Source organism: Trichoplusia ni, chromosome 17 (assembly GCF_003590095.1).
Source record: "Trichoplusia ni isolate ovarian cell line Hi5 chromosome 17, tn1, whole genome shotgun sequence".
In the NCBI taxonomy this organism is placed as follows: Eukaryota; Metazoa; Arthropoda; class Insecta; order Lepidoptera; family Noctuidae; genus Trichoplusia; species Trichoplusia ni.
The window spans coordinates 9,161,711-9,181,858 of record NC_039494.1 but is presented as its reverse complement, the minus strand read 5'-3'; the positions used below and the strand labels follow the sequence as shown (position 1 = coordinate 9,181,858).

At 36.9% G+C, this 20,148-nt stretch overlaps 1 protein-coding gene across 1 annotated transcript in view; it reads right to left on the bottom strand.

The window, feature by feature from the left end:
- LOC113502309 (scavenger receptor class B member 1-like) overlaps window positions 1-20,148 on the bottom strand; it is a 51,760-nt gene that overhangs the window by 22,762 nt on the left and 8,850 nt on the right. Inside the window, exons 2-3 of the mRNA XM_026883826.1 lie at window positions 3,467-3,668; window positions 632-742 (exon numbers count right to left, since the gene is read on the bottom strand). Coding sequence (XP_026739627.1) covers window positions 632-742; window positions 3,467-3,656 — 301 coding nt within the window. The 5' untranslated portion in view covers window positions 3,657-3,668. The remainder of the gene's footprint in view (window positions 1-631; window positions 743-3,466; window positions 3,669-20,148) is intronic.

Sequence of the window (20,148 nt, the reverse complement as noted above, 5' to 3'; positions counted from 1 at the left end):
TGGTAATATAGGTTTTATACGGTATCGAGAATAGAATAAAATATTCTTGATTGCACACCACATAAGTACAAGATTGGATAAAATTAAATAGTTACATGGTGCCACAATGGACGGTTTTATCTTTAAAAGCGATCTTTTACAGACAACCTTTGGATGGACTAGATTCTGAAGGAGAACCGAGTTGCCTTTTTGAAGCCTGTGAACGTAAAGTTGTAAATTCTAGAAGACTGGAAGAAGTTGAAGAATTTGATCCTTGTGTCGCGGGGGTTTTACAAATATTCAGACATAAGAAAGCATTCGTGGATAAATGCTTTTGCTAAGCGGACATGAAATAGTGACTCGTCGGTTACAGTGGATTTGGCGAGGTGACCTCAATCATTAAACTATCCTTGAATCCTGAATATCCTTCGTAAACCCGGCTGACTTAATCCGGGGTTTAGGTAGATAATGGGCCAACATGAGCATATATTGTGGTCAATTGAAACCACCACCAGTAAATAGCACAAGACTATACGATATTCAAAATTTCTAAGAACGTCGAGTAAATAACTAAGCAAAAACCTCATCATCAGTTAAGTTAAGCAACGCTGTTTAAGGCCAGTCCATGGATGGGCGAGTTTGACGGACTTACCAGGTCTCATATTCAGTTTTTCCAATAGCATGAAGTCTAATGGTGTGAATATGAAGCTTCCAACTGATAGCAGGATGAGCAGGACTCCCCAAACGCATTGGACGACAGGACCTGAAAATAAAAGAGTAATTTATAGGCGATTTGAAAGCTCTATGTGTCCTTAGTGTTTCGGAAGGGACTTTAAACTATGGGTCCCGGCTGTTATTCCTACATCTTTGACATTCTTCGCAGGTAGTATTCTGCTTGAAAGTTAGACAAGCAGTATAACCTGCTGGTAGCCCACCCCAACATAGTTGGGAAAAAGCTAGGCCGATGATGACTTGATATTTGAGAAAACGCCCGCGGCATAAGGGTCAAATTCCTTCGAAGACTTAAAAAAAAAAAACTTTTTTTGCCACGCGAATTGTAATTTATCAAAAAAAAAAATGTTTCTTATTATTATTATTTTTGTCGAAATATGAAATTTATGTGAAAGATTATGAATATTCTATCCAATAAGTTTCAATTTTCACCACGTTTACCGTTGACCAAAAACAACATTAGCAATTCATACTGCACTCTTATTCAATCCAAACTAATCATAGACAATTAGATCAAGGACGCCCATTCAGTCGTTGACACAAAACAGCTGATTCGAATCAACCCATTCTATGTTAATGCACACCCATCTCATTACGCGCCTAGACGTCAGAGGTTTTCCTTAAACATTAATCAATAGATTACGAATTTAACCTCATTGACCAACCAAGAATTATGACGTTACAACTATGACGTCACGAAACTATTTGACGTAATATCAGCAAATTTTATTTTTGCAGTTCTGAAAATGTGGTTTTGTTAGAAGTGAGTCTTATTGTGTAGCCTTAAGGTACAATTTTGTTTGTTAAATCTATTACAGAGTGGTATTGGTCTTGGTTTTTTGTATTTTAGGGTTCTCTAAGAAGATTTAAATTAATCTTGTGGTTTTGAATGAATATGTTGTGGCCTTCATCTAGTTGTGTGACCGGATTAGAACGCATTAGGATGCAGGTTCGAATCCCGAGTTTTTCAATTCATACGTTAATATTTTCATAAATGTTTAAGGGACGAAGCACCAAAGCTTAAGAAGTAAAACCAAATTTTAAATTTCAAGCTTTTAATTGATTCCTGCGTCAGTTAAATCGTTTTAGAGTATGAAAGTAACAGGTTTTTTTACTTTTATATAAAACAAATTATCTTATAATATCTTATATCTATAACTTTTGCATTAATTTGCAACAAAATTAAAACATACAGAACCCAATAAATAAAAATTAACACACTTGACTTTTATTTTAATATGCAAAACATGATACAAGTATTTAAACATTCAGAACCCTAGATAGCTCATTGTCACGTGTAACTAGGCTGTATAATATCACGCGTTTGCCTTTGTCAAACAGATTAAAAATAGAATAAGTTTGTCTATTCAAAACCCAAGATGGAATCAGGAAGTTTTGACATCTGTCATCTTATTTGGTTAAATTATGTCGAAATGTTTTTTTTAAGATGCAAAGCGTTACAATTGCAAGACGTTATTCAATTACATTCCTAGTTTTTTCCTAAGATCCTAAGATATTGTAGACTTTATTTCTGTCGGAATAGAGTTTTGTTTCATTCCAATTGAAATCGAATAGGTACTCTGGTAAACGACGCTAGTGCTAACTGGTGCAGTGGCATGGATTGGAACTACGCTTTAACGACATTTAAAGCCGTTTTTAACACCGAATCGCTAATCAATCTTAGTTACGGTAAATAGTACTAATTCAGGACCAAATGAAGAAGCGAATCAAATCAAATCATTTTAAAAATAAATATAATAAATATTATATTATTATATAATATTACATTTATGTAAAAACAGCGCAAAATAGTAAAAGATAAAAAAAAGTAATAATAATAAATCCAATAATGGAAAATAATATAATAAACAAGTAAATAACACTGGGGCTTACACTGTTGATGCATTTACAAGGCATATATTTTGTCCAATAAATATAAATCGAAATAAAAACGGAATCAACCCAGTTTCGACCCTCAAGACTACTGAAAATTCTACAATCGTTAAGGAGAAAAGTCACTAATAAAAGGAGCTGGCTTGGCCTGGCTACGGAAGACTTAGGAACGGGTATTTTGGCGCAAATTCGGGGAGGGCTGTGATTAGCAGTGGTCCTCGATAGAATTAATGGATTGATTGATTGATAACGACAAAAAAAAAGAAAATGCCTTATTGCATGTAGATGGCAAGTCAAAAACACGTGATTTAGCGAAACGAAATGTCCTTTTTAAACATTTGAGCGATATTTAATGACGTTTACGTTTGTAGAAATATATTTGGCTAGACGGTCTGGTGAAAGCCTCTAATCGTCGAGTCGAGGGAAATTTCACAAACATTCAAGTCACATGCACAAAGACACCCAGACTCAGGACAAGCTGTCGTGGATCACACAAATATTAAAAAAAAAACCGACTCCCACACTAAGGAATTAAATCCTTGTGTCGCGCGGGGTTTTATAAACATACAATTCACATGCACAACGACACTCAGACTCAGAACAAGCATCGGTGGATCACACAAACGCTTGTCCTACGCGGGGATCGAACCCGCGACACGTCGCGCACAGTCGGTTTTAGCGTGACTACCCCAACCACTCGGCTATCCGTGCAGTCAGATGCTTGTTCAACGCGGGGATCGAGCCTGTGACACGTCACAGTGGGTTAGGCGTGGTAACCCCCACCGGTAGATGCCTACTCAGAACCAACTTCGTAGTTGCTTAGATGGGCATCAAACCTGGGTCACTCTAAAACTATACTCACTACAACAAACCCCCTTCTTCTTCTCCCCTTCGCATTTCATTTCTTCCATACAGTTCTCTACGCAATTGTTGTCTGTGTTCTTGAACAGGCTGTTCAGGGAGTCTGTGGCGCTGACCGGCGTTGACTCCGTGTCCTCAGAGCTGGAGCCTGAAGATGCACTGTCCTCGGGGAGCATGTTACTGACTGACATTGTTTCTTGATACTGTAACAAAGGAAGGGATGGTTATTTGTTGGTAATAATCATTTTATTTGAGTAAATATATAAAGATTCTCGTAACTACCAAGGAGTTTCGTAATTTTGTCGCGGGTTGTTTTAGAGACATTTAAGTCATAAGCACAAAGATACCTAGAATAGAATAGAATAGAATAAACGTTTATTGTTTCCAGTATTACAGCTAATAGTAGTACACATACAAAAACTATAATACCGGAAGCAAAAGGTTCAAGCGTCAGCATTATGCTTAGGTCCCCCCTAGAGGGTAGCTAAGCGCTGGTTTTCAGCTTTAACCCTTTGGCTCCTATTTACAATGTTGATAACAAAGGGAGTATTTAAAAAAAGGATAATCACACATTAAAAAAAACAAAAACAGAATATATATATTGTTACATCTTTCGATATAAATAAATATAGCTAGAGAGAAAATGCTTAATCAAGAAAAGAAAATCGCAGAAATATTAACTGTGGTCACGGCGGTCTAAAGAAAAAAATTGACGCAGAATTTTATCTGGGAATGAACTTAGTATAGAGCAAAAGTAAAAAAAAAAAAACAAAAGAACAGAACAGGCAGCTGTTATAGTAATTTAGTAAAATATTTTTGGCAGTCGAAGACTAATACTCTACACTACTCTACAACCTAGACTCAGAAGAGTAATTCGTGGATCACACAAATGCTTGTCCTACGATCAGTATCGAATTCACGATACGTTGCGCTTTGTGGCTTTGGCGTGACCAGAAACTCTCGGCTATCTTAATGTCCACACTTAATAAGCTTCGCTTGGTGAATCTAATATGTGTTTTATAGATAATAATAATCTGATGTACGTACAATTTTTCTTTGAGCCTATGTTATCACAAAAATTACTATTTGCAGAAAATCACCAAAAGCCAATTTGTGGTTTTTGACGCTGAGAATGTATTTCCCAGGTGTTGGATCTATAAGGACTTTTCACCATTCGTTTATAAAAGTGTTTTGAACTATCAAGACTAATTCCTACCAATTTTCATCCAAGTGTTTATTCTCGTTTCCTGCTGACGCTTTCGTCTTTCAAATATATTCCACAACTAGCTATTGCTATCGGCTAAAAACGAACCTACTCGTATTTGTTAATCCAGACTATAAACTATCTGTGTACCAAATGTCGTCCAAATTCGTACCATAGTCTTTGCGTGAAGCACCAATCTTTAACTCAGTTAGAACCCTGGTATTTCTAAACACCAAACTTCAATTTAGTTATAACCCTTTTTTATTTTATTTTTTTCGGGTTGAAACGCTAATTTCTTCAACCCATGTCGAGGGCACGGCGTGGGGATATGTCGGACTTCCACCGACTAAAAACACCCAGGGCCCCTTCTACTGCTTTAGCCAGAGTCACGGGATCGCTCGCGCATACTCTGCGCCACTCTGGCTAGTCTTTTGGACTCCTTCTCAAGGGATGGGTGTAAAAAGCCCACCCCTCACTCCTCATAAGAACGGGTACGCAGGACGACGCGCCCATCTACTTCTTTTAGTTATAACCCTGGGTTCCTATTTGCCATCTTACGCATACGAATCTGATAATTAAACGACTGAGACATGGCGACAGAAATCCGGAAACTTTGAGAACAACAAAAACATTCACAAACAAACAAAGCAGTGATGGTGCATACATATGTATGTTATCAATAAGCCTTTTATACATGGTTCAAGATCGCAAGGGACAAGGCAAGAGCACAACCCTCTAGCCAGGAAACAGCTACAATCGTTGACGTCAATAAATAACTCATAAATGTATGAATTCATCATTATCTAAGGGTTAAAACAATTTACAGATTTAAAAAATCTAAAAACCCAGGATCTTAAATGGCATGTATCAAAATCGGTCCAGCCGTTTTGATAGTTGTAAATTGCATTGTCATCAGGTTTGAAGCTACTCTGAAATTTTTTGCCAGCTAGCTTATCGGGAAGTGCCTCAAAATTGGGTTGCAAAAATCCAACCGGAACGAAAAACAAACAAGAAAGTGAATGTATAAAAAACGTGGGAAAATAACATTTCGTATCGATAAGTCACGTGACTTTGACCTGTCATCTCCATGCATTTTTTTTCTGTTGACGTTAACGTAGTGATGCATGAAGCTTAACAAAAATAAGTGGCAGGTATGAAAAGCGATGTGTGAAAGATTGCAATGCATTGATTTACACCGACGCAAAAACGCGGATAACGTAGCACGGCGGTTCAGGTTTAGTCGGTCAGAGTCTGACACTACCCTTTCCCGCCCCCGAGGCAGCAGGTATCCCTAGTCTGAAAAAAGGGGGAGTTATTAAAAGCGATATATCACCGCCGGCAATGAATAGCAACTCAACAAAAGGAGTTTTTATCTAACCTGTAAAATTAATAACTTACTTGGTGAGGACGTAGTGATGTATGAAGCCAAACTGTGTCGATCGATTTGAATTTCATTTGCCTTGGGGTTTGCTGGCCTGATGCCAGTTCCCACCCTGAGTGGGGTCAATAACCATAGGTAACCCATAAAATGGAAGACGGGAAACTCCATGGAGTTTCTCATTCATGTGAATACGTGCGAATGTCGACTAAACTGCGTAAAATTTCTGTCTTACAGGTAACGGACTATTAGATGTTATTTTTTTTTGTTTTACGCAGAAATTTGTTAAGATTTTCTGCTGGCAATTTACATTCAGTTTAAATAAGAATTTCGCGTGACGTTAGTCCTTGCCACTATTACGTAAGGGAATGCCTGATAATGATCACCACTCCAACTTACTTTGCGAGACAAGTCGCAGCTTCTATCCCCGTATAGGACCTAGGCCCCAATTACGCTATTTACAATGGCCGATTAATGAATGAAAATTGAATAAAATTTCACACCAATCAAATTCTTCTAAGAATATTCGATTTATTTTTTGGAAATTCTTTGTATTGGCTATGTTCCACCCCAAACTGAAATTACATTTATTGTGACAACATTATTTTTTAACATTATTTTTATGTATCTCGTGCTTTACAATGAAAGCGTAAAAAAATAGTAAATATTTGAAAGCTCTAAAATTGACTATGTTCCTCTACTAAATTATGCATAGATTAAACTTAAAAACCTTCCTTGTGAATCACTTTATCTATTAAAAAAAACCGCATCAAAATCCGTCAAGTAGTTTCAAAGACATAAGAAAGGTTATGTATGTGGGTATGTCTCTATGTCAAGGGGAAATAGAGACAGAAAAATCGGTTCTGTTTTATAATATGTAGTGATATGTTATTATCTGTGAAAATATCAATCTAGCTTTCACAGTTCATGAGATGCGCCTGGTAACGGACAGCCAGACAGATGGCCAAATTTTACCCTTTGGGTACGAAACCCGAATTTACAAATGCGAGTAAAACCGCAGGGCTTGGCTAATAAAGTTAAGGTAAAAGCACCTATTACGGAGGTATTTCGCAACATTTGAAAGTAAGAAACAAAAATAAGAATTTGTAGGTATTTCTAAAGGTGGAAAAAAATTCTATCGTTAAAAGTGGAATTTATATTTTGTATTGCCGTTGAGACTATGATTCTGTTGATGATATTTCTTATTTTAAAGAAATATTTAAATAGTCTGGTCGATTTTCCCTAATACGGAGGTAAAATTTTGCTCTGATCCTATTACTGCGGTAGACGGCTCCTAATACGGAGGGTCAGAACTTATATTCATTAAAGTTCCGTACAAATAATATTTATTTAATAATAGTTATGTGTTAGTAAAAGTTTTTCCTTTTTATTGAAAATTGATTTTATTAAATTGCGTAATCAAATTAATGGTGAATGAATTATTTCCATTTTGAGTAACTCTGACAATGACATCTAATGTATGGGACCCAAATACGGCTAGACCTATAATAATTAAGGACATCCCTCTATAGAGCTACTGTTGTTGAGATCGCGTTCTGTAGTAAGTATTTTTTTCATAGTAATTCTGACCTTGATCTGACCTGATCTGAAATTGTTGAGAATCAATAGTATTCGAGGGATTAAATCACTTCGAAATCGAACAGTTATTTTTCTCGTGATGCCTGAACATACAGACAGACAAAATAAATTTTAATCACATATTTGGGTTTGGTCACTCGCTGCTGTTTTTTTTTTCAATATTTTCAGTGTACAGAATTGACCCTTCTACAGATTTATTAAATTTATAGATAAATGAATAGAACCGTAATAGGAGATCTTAGAACCCTACACGGAGTTACCTGGAAATAATTACCTCCGTAATAGGAAAACTACTTATGTTTTCGATAATCCTAATTCTGACCCATAAATATTTCGATAAACAAAAGAGTAAAAATGCCTAATTAAACATTAACAGTTTTTTGGCTCAGATTTGTAAAACTCAAGTCAAAATTTATACAAAATAAATGTTTTGTGATAAATCAAAATACACCTTCCCATTTTTGCCTCTTCTAAGAAACTAACATTTTGTACTCGACAGTTTTCATATTTAACTAGATTTACAATTAAGAACACATACCACAGAATATGGTTTTTAAGTTATGTGATTAATAATTATTTCAACTAAACTTGAAACTAAATGAATAAGTTAATCAATTGAAAGTTATAAACAATTAAACATGACCAGTAAATTTCCTATTTCGGAGTCATAACACCGTATTAGGATTAATTTTTAAAATTTGTATCGTATTACGGCGGTGTTTTATTTTTAATTTTTTTGGTAAAAAATGACTTCCAAATATAAAATAAGCTATTTAAATAGTGAGTGTAATAATAAGAAAATGCTATAAATAACAAAAGAATAAACTCGAACGGCATCTTAATACGAAAAACTTAGTTTCTAAATATTTGTGTATTTACTTTTGTTGTTCCGCGTTTGTATGGAAACACCTCTCACGTCGATTACGTTACAGAGACTGATTGATTTTGTTGTGTTGTCTATCTGCTATAATTGCAAATGTCAGTTAAGTCATAAAGTAAAAGATTTAGAATAAATAGTTTCGGTTTTGGTTTACCTACACTGAATAAAACGGGAATAAAACGCGAAAATAGAAATACCACCGTAATAGGAAGCGATTTTGACTACCGCCGTATTAGGAGCGTTTACCTTATGATGTTATTTGCTACATAGTTGGATCACGCTGAAATCCTTATGAGATCACGAATAGTGTTATTTTAATCCCATTTTTCATCGATTAGTATTTACCCACGTTTTTATACACTTATTTATAGCCGATTTTCCTAAGTCCCCACTAACGGTGAAGGAAAATCATCGTGAGTAAACCTGCATGTCAAATATTGGAGTCTGAAATCTCCCGTAGTGAGCTAGCGTGGTGATCAATGCTCAAACCTTCCCTATACGGAAAGAGGCCTGTGCCCAGCAGTGGAATGTATATAAGCTGGTATTATTATTATTTCCTTTATTTCATTTAAATACATATAAATTACATTTTTAAATATATATAAAAAACAACATACATTTAAAAATATAAAAAATAGTGTCCAACCGGCAACGGGAACAGGGCCCAAGCTGCCGGTGGTCAGGGCTCCAGAGAGAGGAACCTCCTCACGATGCGCGCCGTGTCCAGAAGTACCGCTTTCTGAATCAAACCCTTGGCCCAGACGCCCAACGAGAGCCTCCGAAGATGTTGATCGAGGCTCTTGGCTATTAAGCCATTGGCACTTACGACTATCGGGACAATGATTGCCGAGTCCACCTCCCACAAGTCGACAACCTCGTGAGCTAAATCCAAATATTTCAATTGTTTTTCTTTTTCTGCTTTCACGAAGTTCTCGTCATGGGGGATAGTGATATCAACAATCATTGTCCGACGCTCTGATCGATCGATCACCACTATATCAGGCTTATTGGCAACAATAGTCCTGTCAGTGATGATAGATCGATCCCAGTACAGTGTGATATGACCACTTTCGAGAACTGGGTCGGGCACATACTTATAGTACGGCACCTCAGATTCCACAAGTTTGTATTTCAGAGCAAGCTGCTGATGGATAATCCTGGCCACTTGGTTATGTCTGTGCAAGTATTCACCGTTAGCAAGACGAGAACATCCCGAAACTATATGTCTCAAGGATTCACCGGGACAGTGACATGCCCGACAGATGTCAACTGTACCATCCTTAATTATATATTTTCGGTAGTTATTCGTCATGATAACTTCATCCATAATTGCACATACAAACCCTTCGGTTTCTCCAAAGAGATCTCCGAAGCGTAGCCAGGCCACGGACGCTAAGAAATCTACATCGGCCCCGTGAAGGGTCCGATAATAACGTCCGTGTAGCTCCTTGCTTTGCCATACATCTTTGCAAATTATTATTTTTACCAAAAACCTAATTATAGCTAAAAAATTAATAATAAATGCGGACAACATCACATACATTGTTCTGAACCCGAAGTAAGTTGCTAAAGCACTTGTATTATGGAATTCAGATACAACGAAGGTACTACAAACACGCAGACTCGAGACAATGTAGAAATGTGAAATTTTACATTGACCCGACCGGGGATTAAACCCGGGACCTGAGAGTTAGCGACACCTTGAAACCGGTGCATACGCCACTCGACCACGGTGGTCGTCAAAGCTAGTCAGGGTCGACCTTGACTGTTTGGGTCATTGCTCTATCTAACTGAAGGGCGTCATATATTATATTTGCGAATTTATTATCAATGACTAGTATAATTAGCACTCCATACTTTTCTAGATTTTAGAATAAAAAGTGAGGTGTATGCTTATGAGTGGAAAGTGTGTTTTCCGAATGACGTTTGGTTATATTACCCAACATGTGATAATTTATATTTATTTTATATATATTTCTTTATTACGTAAGTGGTTTCACTGTCGTAATAATAAAAAGAAAACGGTCAAGTGCGAGTTTACTCGCGATTCTGAGGGTTCCGTACAAATATATTAAAGGTAAAAAAAAAACGCCTGTATCGGTTATCGATATTAGTCACCCACCAACAAATATATGCCCGTAAAAATAGTTGCTTAACCTAGATCTTTTATTTCAGTATATGTTATTATCTGTAAAAATTACAACTGTCTAGCTATCACAGTTCATAAGATACGCCTGGTAACGGACAGCCAGATAGATGGCCTCAATAAAAATGCTCCAAATTTCACCCTTTGGGTACGAAATCGTGATTTTTTAGTCGTCTTACAAAAGCAGCCCAGTTCATGTATCCAATGACTAGAACACGTTCATGATAAAAAAATAGGTATTTATGAGATTTTAATAAATTTAAACTGCAATTTTTATTCAACATTATGATGCAATTCGTAGTTTTAGAAACACAGCTCTGTTGCGAGCGCGGTCCGAGCCTTGTAACAATGGTGAGGGGCGCGGGCGGCGGCGTTTTTATATTTTTTAACAGGATGTTTCAGATTTCTCATGGATCATCTTTCTTCGTAAATATTATCTTAGTTGATGATAAAAAAAAAAATCGCGCCTAGGAGTATTTTATGTCGGATACATGAACCTGGCTACTTTTGTAAGACGACTAAAAATCACGGTGTATGACGACTAAAAATGCGGGTAAAACCGCAGTGCTTGGCTAGTGAAGTTATGATGTTATTCGCTACATAGTAAGATCATTATGACTCAAATATCATAAATCTTAATGCACATGTCATCTGACTAATTTCTTAATTACACGCAGTCGATGCAGGGTCATTTTATACTCTGTTTCAAATCAATATGTCTATATCAAGGTTGATCTATATTATAAAGTTGCAGATAGTCAGAAGCTGAAAAAGTCTGACATCCAGTCTAACCAAGGTGTATCGTGTTGCTCAGGTAACTGGGTTAAGGAGGTCAGATAGGCAGTCGCTCCTTGTAAAACACTGGTACTTAGCTGAAACCGGTTGGACTGGTAGCCGACCCCAACATAGTTGGGAAAAGGCTAGACCGATGATGAAGTAAGTAGTAGGTAATTAATTGTAATATTTTTGTAAAGCTTTTTTTAATTTTTTGGTCCATCTTCGATTCTCACGGTTTTATTATACAATCACTTTTCTTGTTTGTATGTTTGTCGTTTTGGTTGGATTTTTGCATCTCATTTTAAAGCAATTCCCGATAAGCTAGCAGACTGAAAATTTCAGGGTAGCTTCAAACCTGATGGCAATGCAATTTACAACTATAAAAACGGCTGCACCGATTTTGATATAATTTTAATGGAGTGTCATTGAAAACGTGTATTTTCAGTTTTTAAATCTAAGTTTTTGTTTTTTATTTAGATGATATAGTTCAGAACCAACAGAAATACATCAGGTGTGAAAATTTCAACTGCTCTATGACTGGTCATGAGACACAGCCTGATGTCAGGCGGACAGATTACAGAAAACTTTGCCTCAGGACCTAATAGTGTTCCATTTCTCCCATTATTAAATATGGAACCTTTACAAACAATAATTACACCATTTTCGCTCTCATTTACCATCACTTAATGATTTTTTCCTTTCAAGCGTCACAATCTTAACCTAAAAATAGTTGTCACTGCAAGCGGAGTCACGGCCAGGAGTTAATCTATTAATTAATGTGAACCCATCAAAAACGTGTAGTAACGCATTACATAGGACGGTGAATGGCACCTTCTATACAATACTGTACAGATTAGTTGCAGAAGGTTGCAGAAAGTTAACTTTACTCTGACTATGGCTAGGTTGGGGGTAATAAATAAATAATAGATTAAGTTGAAATAAAAACGTTCAGTTTCAGACCCATGAGAGTTCATTTTTATTTAGTAACAACTGATGAAAGGATAAACAATAATAATATATGTACTTAAAAAATGGTAATACCGTAGAGGAGCTCGTGGCTAAGCTATAACCACATAAGTGATTCGATCACAGGTTAAGCTATGCTTGACGCGGTTGGTCCGTAGATGGGTGACCATCTTTGTCATAACGAGTTCCTCCGTGTTTCGGAAGGCACGTTAAATTGTGGGTCCCGGCTGTTATTCCTACATCTTTGACAGTCGTTACAGGTAGTCAGAAGCTTGAAAAAGTCTGACAGCCAGTCTAACCAAGGGGTATCGTGTTGCCCAGGTAACTGGGTTAAAGAGGTCAGATAGGCAGTCGCTCCTTGTAAAACACTGGTACTTAGCTGAAACCGGTTGGACTGGTAGCCGACCCCAACATAGTTGGGAAAAGGCTCGGCGAATGAATGACCTTATTCTGCCCCTTACCAAAATAATCCATCTAATTTTTTAAGATACCACAAAATGTTTGCCAGCTAGTCCCTAATTAAATTAAATAGGTTTTTTATTGCTGTAACACGAAGCAATGGATTTTAGCTTTAAAATATTTATTGATTAGTTCGAAAATCCTTATCTCGCTGTCTTAATCTCTTTCACTAAAGGGGTGGTGGAATCTGCTACGCCTATTTCTCTCTTTTTTCTCTCAACAACAACTCTCTCTTCATCTTTCTCGTACTATCTTCTACACCAATACATCTATCTCTTTTTCTCTACAAAAAATGGTTCAGTAAAATTCAATTGTACTTCTGTAACTTTCCTGCCTATTAACAAAGGCTGCCGTAAACCAAGGCCGCGTTATGTTTCGATAGTCTTACAAAACAGTCATAATGCGTTTTGACTAAGTAAACATAATCTAATATGTTGCCAAAGTATCCTAAATTATAGACTTAATATCGGAGTACTTGGGGGCCAACCGCTACGTCTTAAAGTGAAGGTGTAAGTAGCGGGTGCTGAAGAGAGATGAGGCTATATGTTGAGTATAGCGCTGTCGCGCTTTAGCAAGCATAATAATGTTAATTTACTTTAATAATGTTTTTTAACTGTTGGTAGACCCTCTGATTATATTCGTTGGTATAGACACAGCTGAGCAAAAAGATCAGCTCGTGGCTAAGCTACAACTGCACAAGTCGATCGATCACAGGTTAAGCGACTCTTGATACGATCGGTCTTTGGATGTGTGACCATCTATGTCATAACGAGTTCCTCCGTGTTTTGGAAGGCACGGTAAATAGTTTCTTCCGGCTGTTATTGACATATCTTTGACAGTAGTTTATTAGAAGCTTAAAAGTCTAATAACCAGTTCTTATTAAAGGGTATCGTGTTATCCAGGGAACTGGGTTGAGGAGGTCAGATAGGCAGTCGCTCTGTAAAACACTGGTACTTAGCTGAATCCGGCTAGAATGGAAGCCGACCCAACATATTTGGAAAAAGGTTAGGATGACGACGACTGAACCTCGAGCTACAGAAAACAAAAATACGCTGTCTTTCGTCTGCCACCAGGCTGTATCTCTAAAACCGTTTTAGTTTCGAGAACCCCTTTTTCTTTAGCCTATTGCACGGGGCCCTCAATTTCGATTCCGACTCCCACTTGACCGGATCTTTTACCTTATTTTTGATAACTTTGCTAAGCCCGCTGTTAGTCTGTAGGTATTATAGTGTATCAATAATTAAACGCTGACCTTTCTTAATATATTCATTGAACACGTTTCAACTTTTTAGTTATTCTTGAACCGTTTTCGTAATGTTTACGAGGTTGTCGGGTTCCCTGCGAGTTAAATTGTTGTTACTTTAGTACGCTAGCACTAAAGTTGCAGTCGGCAATGTCAAGTTGTTTATAACATACTAGCTGTTACCCGCAACTTCGTCCGCGTGGTTCGAAAATAAAATATTTTCTCGTAATAAATCGTAGCCTATGTGTTAATCCAGGGTGTCAGCTAACTCCATAACAAATTTCATTAAAATCGGTCCAGCCGCACTCACAAACTTTCGCCTTTATAATATTAGTGGGAAGTGGGATTTTACTTTTTTCATTCACGGGTTAACTTCATGTGAAGAGACCCGGTCCTTTTTAAAGGCGTGCTCGGGGACACAGATCCAACATGCAGAGGCCCTGTTGAGAACTTTAATATAAAATGTGATGGGGTATCTAATACAATATATAGTTGACCCAAGGTAGCTACAAAACTATTGCAAATTAAATGGTTGAAAATGGAATGGTTTCCTCCACAAGCTATGGAAAAGTAGAACATCTGCCTTTCAACACATAAAAATGGAATTAAATTGGCAGGTGGTGACTCGCCCGCTCAGCCCCCCCCCCCCCCATGAGTAGCAACATCAGTCAGATTTCTTATAATTACAGAATGCGAAAAGTGTCAAATAAAGTCAAATTTAATCCAATTTCTATTCTTTCATCGGCCATAACAAATAGCGGAATCGGAGCCCCGATAACATACACTTAACCTATTTCACTCCCATGTTAGAAGTAAGCACGTGCCTTCTACGTAAATTTTATACAACGGAGTTAATATGAAGAGTGTTTTTCTATTCAAATGACAATATTATGGAGTTGGAATGTGCATTCATGTCAGTCGACTCAAGTTAAATATTTAACTTGAATTAATATAAACATAACTGACGAAGGTTACATAAGTTTACCGGCCTTTTTCATGAATCATTCATTGTGTTGCCATTCTATAATTTCCGGGAAGATTGGCAACACTATTCTTTGTTTTTCTTAGAGTAGCGAATTTATTGAAGATAGTTTATATACTGTATGTAAGTTTAACGACGTAGCTACTTAATACAGTAGATTGTTTGGTGGACTAGAGGTTCTATGTATAGATTTGTATACACGATATTCAGGTTCGATGCCAACGCAGACAAAGTACCAATGTGAAATTTTCAACATGCTCATTTTCCTTGTGACATTTTGATAAATGGAATTTTAAAATCAAATTAAAATCCATGTTTCCTAGTTAGGTTAGTAAGTAGGACTTTCACAAAATCACAAAAGAAAACAAATCTCTAAATGATTTATGGAGAAAATAAGATTATTAAATTGTTATATTATTATCCTAGGACATCAATAAGTCTACTACTCTTAAATAAAAAATGACCGTTGAAAGTGGTCAATAATCAAGTCAAGTAAAGCTAAGCGTGGTAAAAAGGTGCAACAAACTTCATAGTTACAAGCTGTCATTTAATTTCCTTTCACTACACTCTTTCTTAGATACCAATATAAACATATTGTCAACATGAGATTATACACGAAATTGATGGATTTATCTCGTTTCCATCTTGCATACCAATCGTTATCCCAGACATATTGCGTTATAGCTGCGATTATCCACAGTTCAAACCGTTACTAAACGAAATTGACTTTATTTCACATTCTGTATGTCCGTCGCTTGTTACTTCGTGAAAGAGTAGTATTTTTTTTGTAGGAGTTCCATACCTAAGTAAAAAAAACTAAAAAAAACCGTTTTCAAATGTCACTTCACTACAAATTTTATCAAAACCGGTCCAGCCGTTATTATAGTAGTAAATTGCATTGTCATCGGGTTCGAAGCTACCCTGAAAATTTCAGCCTGCTAGCTTATCGGGAAGTGCCTCAAAATTGTGTTGCAAAATTCAACAGGAACAACAAACAAGAAAAGTGAGTTTAAGAAAATGTTGGAAAAACTAAGCCTACGGTGATTCTTCTGTCAGCCTGTCTGTCCATCCATCACCAAGGTCATGAACTTGACAGTTGAATTTTTTAACACAGCTATTAAAAACTAGCTGTTGCTCGCGACTTCGCCCGCGTGGTTAGAAGATATAAGTTAGGCATTTTTGAACAGAAGCCCTCGAAGTTGAATATTTTTCCCCGTTTTTGCCACATTTTCCATTGTATCTTCGCTCCTATTAGTCGCAGCGCGATGGTTTAGCCTAAAGCCTTCCTCGATAAATGGTCTATTCAACACAAAAATATTTTTTCAATTTGGACCAGTAGTTCCTGAGATTAGCGCGTTCAAACAAACAAACAAACTCTTCAGCTTTATATATTAGTAGTCGTGGGTTCGATCTCCACCCAGAACAATGTTTCTGGGTCTATGTGTAATTTATTGAAATTAAGTAAGTATTTAGAAATATATAAGTATGTTTATCAATTGTCTAGTACTTACAATACAAGCTCTGCTTAGTTTAAGACTAGATGGCATTGTGTGAAAGTTGTGGAATATTATACTTAAAGAAAAAACACCTTGTCAGGGGTCTACGGGCGGGTTACACTCTGACACCAGGTTGTACATCAGCCATACAATAATTAAATTGAATATCTGTCGGTACGTACCAAAATAATTTAACCATTGCATCTTGTAAACACATTTTGATTGCCTAAATTGATCGTTGCATAGGAAATGTAGGCCAATTCCTTATTTGGGTCATAGCAATGTATATTGATTCTCAATGTACCTAAATTGGGGCAAATTAAAATAAATAGATTCCCATGGCTGCCTGGATAGTATTTAACAATGTCGCGACTGTCATGATCTACAGGTTGTAAGTGAAATGCATGGTCAAAATGGTCGTTTTTTGGGGTTCCGTAAGCAAAGTGTAAAAACGGAAGCCGGTAGGAATGGATTTTTTGAGGCTCCGCTGGTTATGCGTCAATCACAACGATGTATTTCGTAAACTGTATCAGCTAGACAGTTTAAATTCATAGAGATACTGGTTTTCTATTGCCCCTATTACAACTAATACTAAAAATATAAATCAAGGTTAAGCTACGCCTGGTACGGTCATGAATTTGATGGGTGTTGATTTTTTTATGCAGATTTGTTTTTTTTTAACCGGTTTGTACGGAATCATCAGTGTTGTGAGCCCGATTCGCACTTGACCGGTTTTTACGACCTGTTTACTTTTTTTGGTTGAGTTTTTTATATTATTAAATATTTAACTTCGTATAAAATAATAATATGACTTTCATAATTGCCTAGCAAATGTGTGTGGAGGTCGAATAGAAATAACCATTTATTAATTATAAACAATTTTAAAAGAAATGTTAAAACAATGTCAAGAGTCAAGGTTAAGAGTTGTTAGCTTTGGAATATATTAAACTAGTTTTATACAGCGGCTCCGCTTGCTGGGAAAGCTGATAACCTTTGTCGTTCAAGCTATCCTCGAACGATATTTCATCAAAATCGGTCAAATGTTTTAGGAATTTACGCAAGATAAAACAGACACAGATATCTGGTGTTTGTATGTGTGCATGTTTGTTACCTCTTCACGACCAAATGGCTGGACTGATGTCGATGAAATTGGGCTTAAAATAGCTGATACCTATGATTAACACAGCCTACTTTCATCACTGTTTATGTAGCAATAACTGATATCCTAGTAGGTGAAGCCGCGAGCAAAAGCTAGCAAGATCTTAAAATAAGTTTGTGAAGTCAAATTTCATAATTTCGATCGTTTAACGAAATTATTGACCTTGGTTTGGTTGCATTAATTAATGTTATATTAAACTAGTTCTCGCCTTCAAATATACGGTGGAACTATGGAAAGCAAAATTACTTTTACATAAAAAAACCGGTTCTGTATAAATAGAATTAAGATGAACAAATCGGTTGGGAGAGAAATAATTAAAAAAGTCGACTGCCGCTGTAAGGAATTTAATCCTTGCGAAACCCCCCGCGAGGGGGTTTCACAAACATACATTTCATATGCACAAAAACACGCAGATTGGTAGATACTTTCCTCTTAAATTTCTTTGTGACCCTTTATCAAATAAACCATTGATTAACCTTGAACTTTCTTTGTAGTTCGGCATCAGGAATAAATCAGCTGTGACAAACAGACCTACAGACGGAGGGACAGCGCTGCCTCAGTTATAGTTTCCTTTTCAAAGTTCGTACTCAGTGTACGGAACTCTTTACAGACTGCTGGGTATTTTCAACTATTGCCGCGCTTACCACTCCTCTGAGGACGAAGCGAGTGCTCCTTGTGATTAATTTCGTTGCGGGATCCAAAACAGTAAATCATTTCACTGGACACACTGTGCTTAAGTTCTGGTGGCTTTCGTTGGTTATCATTGTTGATCCTGGTTAACAGGATCTTTGGCTCACTGTTTCTTACTACTGGGCAAAGGCCTCCCGCACATACTTCCACGATTCTCTGTTCTGGACAACACGGAACCAGCCCGCGCGGTAAGCGTTAAGATCAAAAAAGCCAGGCTAAAATGGGATTAGGCTGGTCAAGTCAGCCGCATGGACCGCTGGACATGGCCCGCTGAATGAGTGACCGCTGAGCAAAAGTCACCACAAAATGGATGGCCGGCGTCGCCGTGGACGGCTTAGGAAGTGGTGAAATTATTATAGCTTGGGAAAATGATTATTCACACCGAATCGTGATCGCTTATAGTTTTAAGTATAGGTTTTAGAACCAAACCGTGAGTTCAGAAGGTCAAAGTTCATAAGGTCCTCAATATCATCCAATTTGGATTTTAAATGTCAACTCATAATCTACATCAAGGTAACTCAAATGATTTTACTTTCCAAGTTAATATAATGATCTTAGGTCAGTTATATTTTCATGTGGCTGTATGTGATATACTTAGATGTCATATTTTTTACATTTGAGGGAGAAAGAATAAAGAAACAAAAGACTATAACAAACATTTTTAGGGTTTCGAACCCAAAGAGTAAAATCAGCTGCCTGTCCGACTGTACGTCCGTGACCAGGCTAGTAAGTTGAAAGTCTAACCAAGGGGTATCGTGTTGCCCAGGTAACTGGGTTGAAGAGGTCAGATAGGCAGTCGCTCCTTGTAATACACTGGTACTTAGGTCAATCCGGTTAGACTTTGAGCCGACCCCAACATGGTTGGGAAAAGGCTATGGTGCTATGGCTATGATTTCTTTCCTTGCCTAAACGTTGTCAGAATATTTCGGAGTTTAACATCTGTAATCGCAAACGAGATAAGACCACCTACCACCATCTTTTAAAGTAACCTAATCCCAGTAGTAGCAGATTTAAAAAAAAGATACTGCCATACCCCTTAAAGTGCGCTATCACACTTCCTCAAAAACTCACTAAAAGAGTGATACCGGTATACGGTATACCCTCAAAAAACCTTTTATTTTTGAACGAAAACCTCAAACCGCTACTGTGGTTATAAAACATAGACGAATCGCTAATTATTCCGTCATTAAAACCGGTTTATTACTTCACAACTTCACTTTATGTAAATACACGATATTGCCCCAGATTCCGTTGAAAGTGACCTTGAAATTAAATTTAATTATAATAATAAAAGTTTGTATCTTCTTGAATCGGAAATTGATATACAAAAAATATAATCCAAAAAATCCAGTACTTGTTGTTTTACGCGTAACGCGGGGATCGAACTGCAATTCCTCGCGTATATTAGTAATTAGCTGTTGCCCGCGACTTCGTCCCCGTGGGTAGAAGATATAAGTTATGATTTAGGTATACCTGCCCGGTTTTTTTTCACACTTTCCATTATATCTTAGCTCCTATTAGTCGCAGCGTGATGGTTTATAGCCTAAAGCCTTCCTCGATGAATGGTCTATTCAACACAAAAAGAATTTTTCAATTTGGATAAGAAGTTCCTGAGATTAGCGCGTTCAAACAAACAAACAAACAAACTCTTCAGCTTTATATATTGGTATAGAGTATAGATATAGATTCAGTAATTTAGTAGTA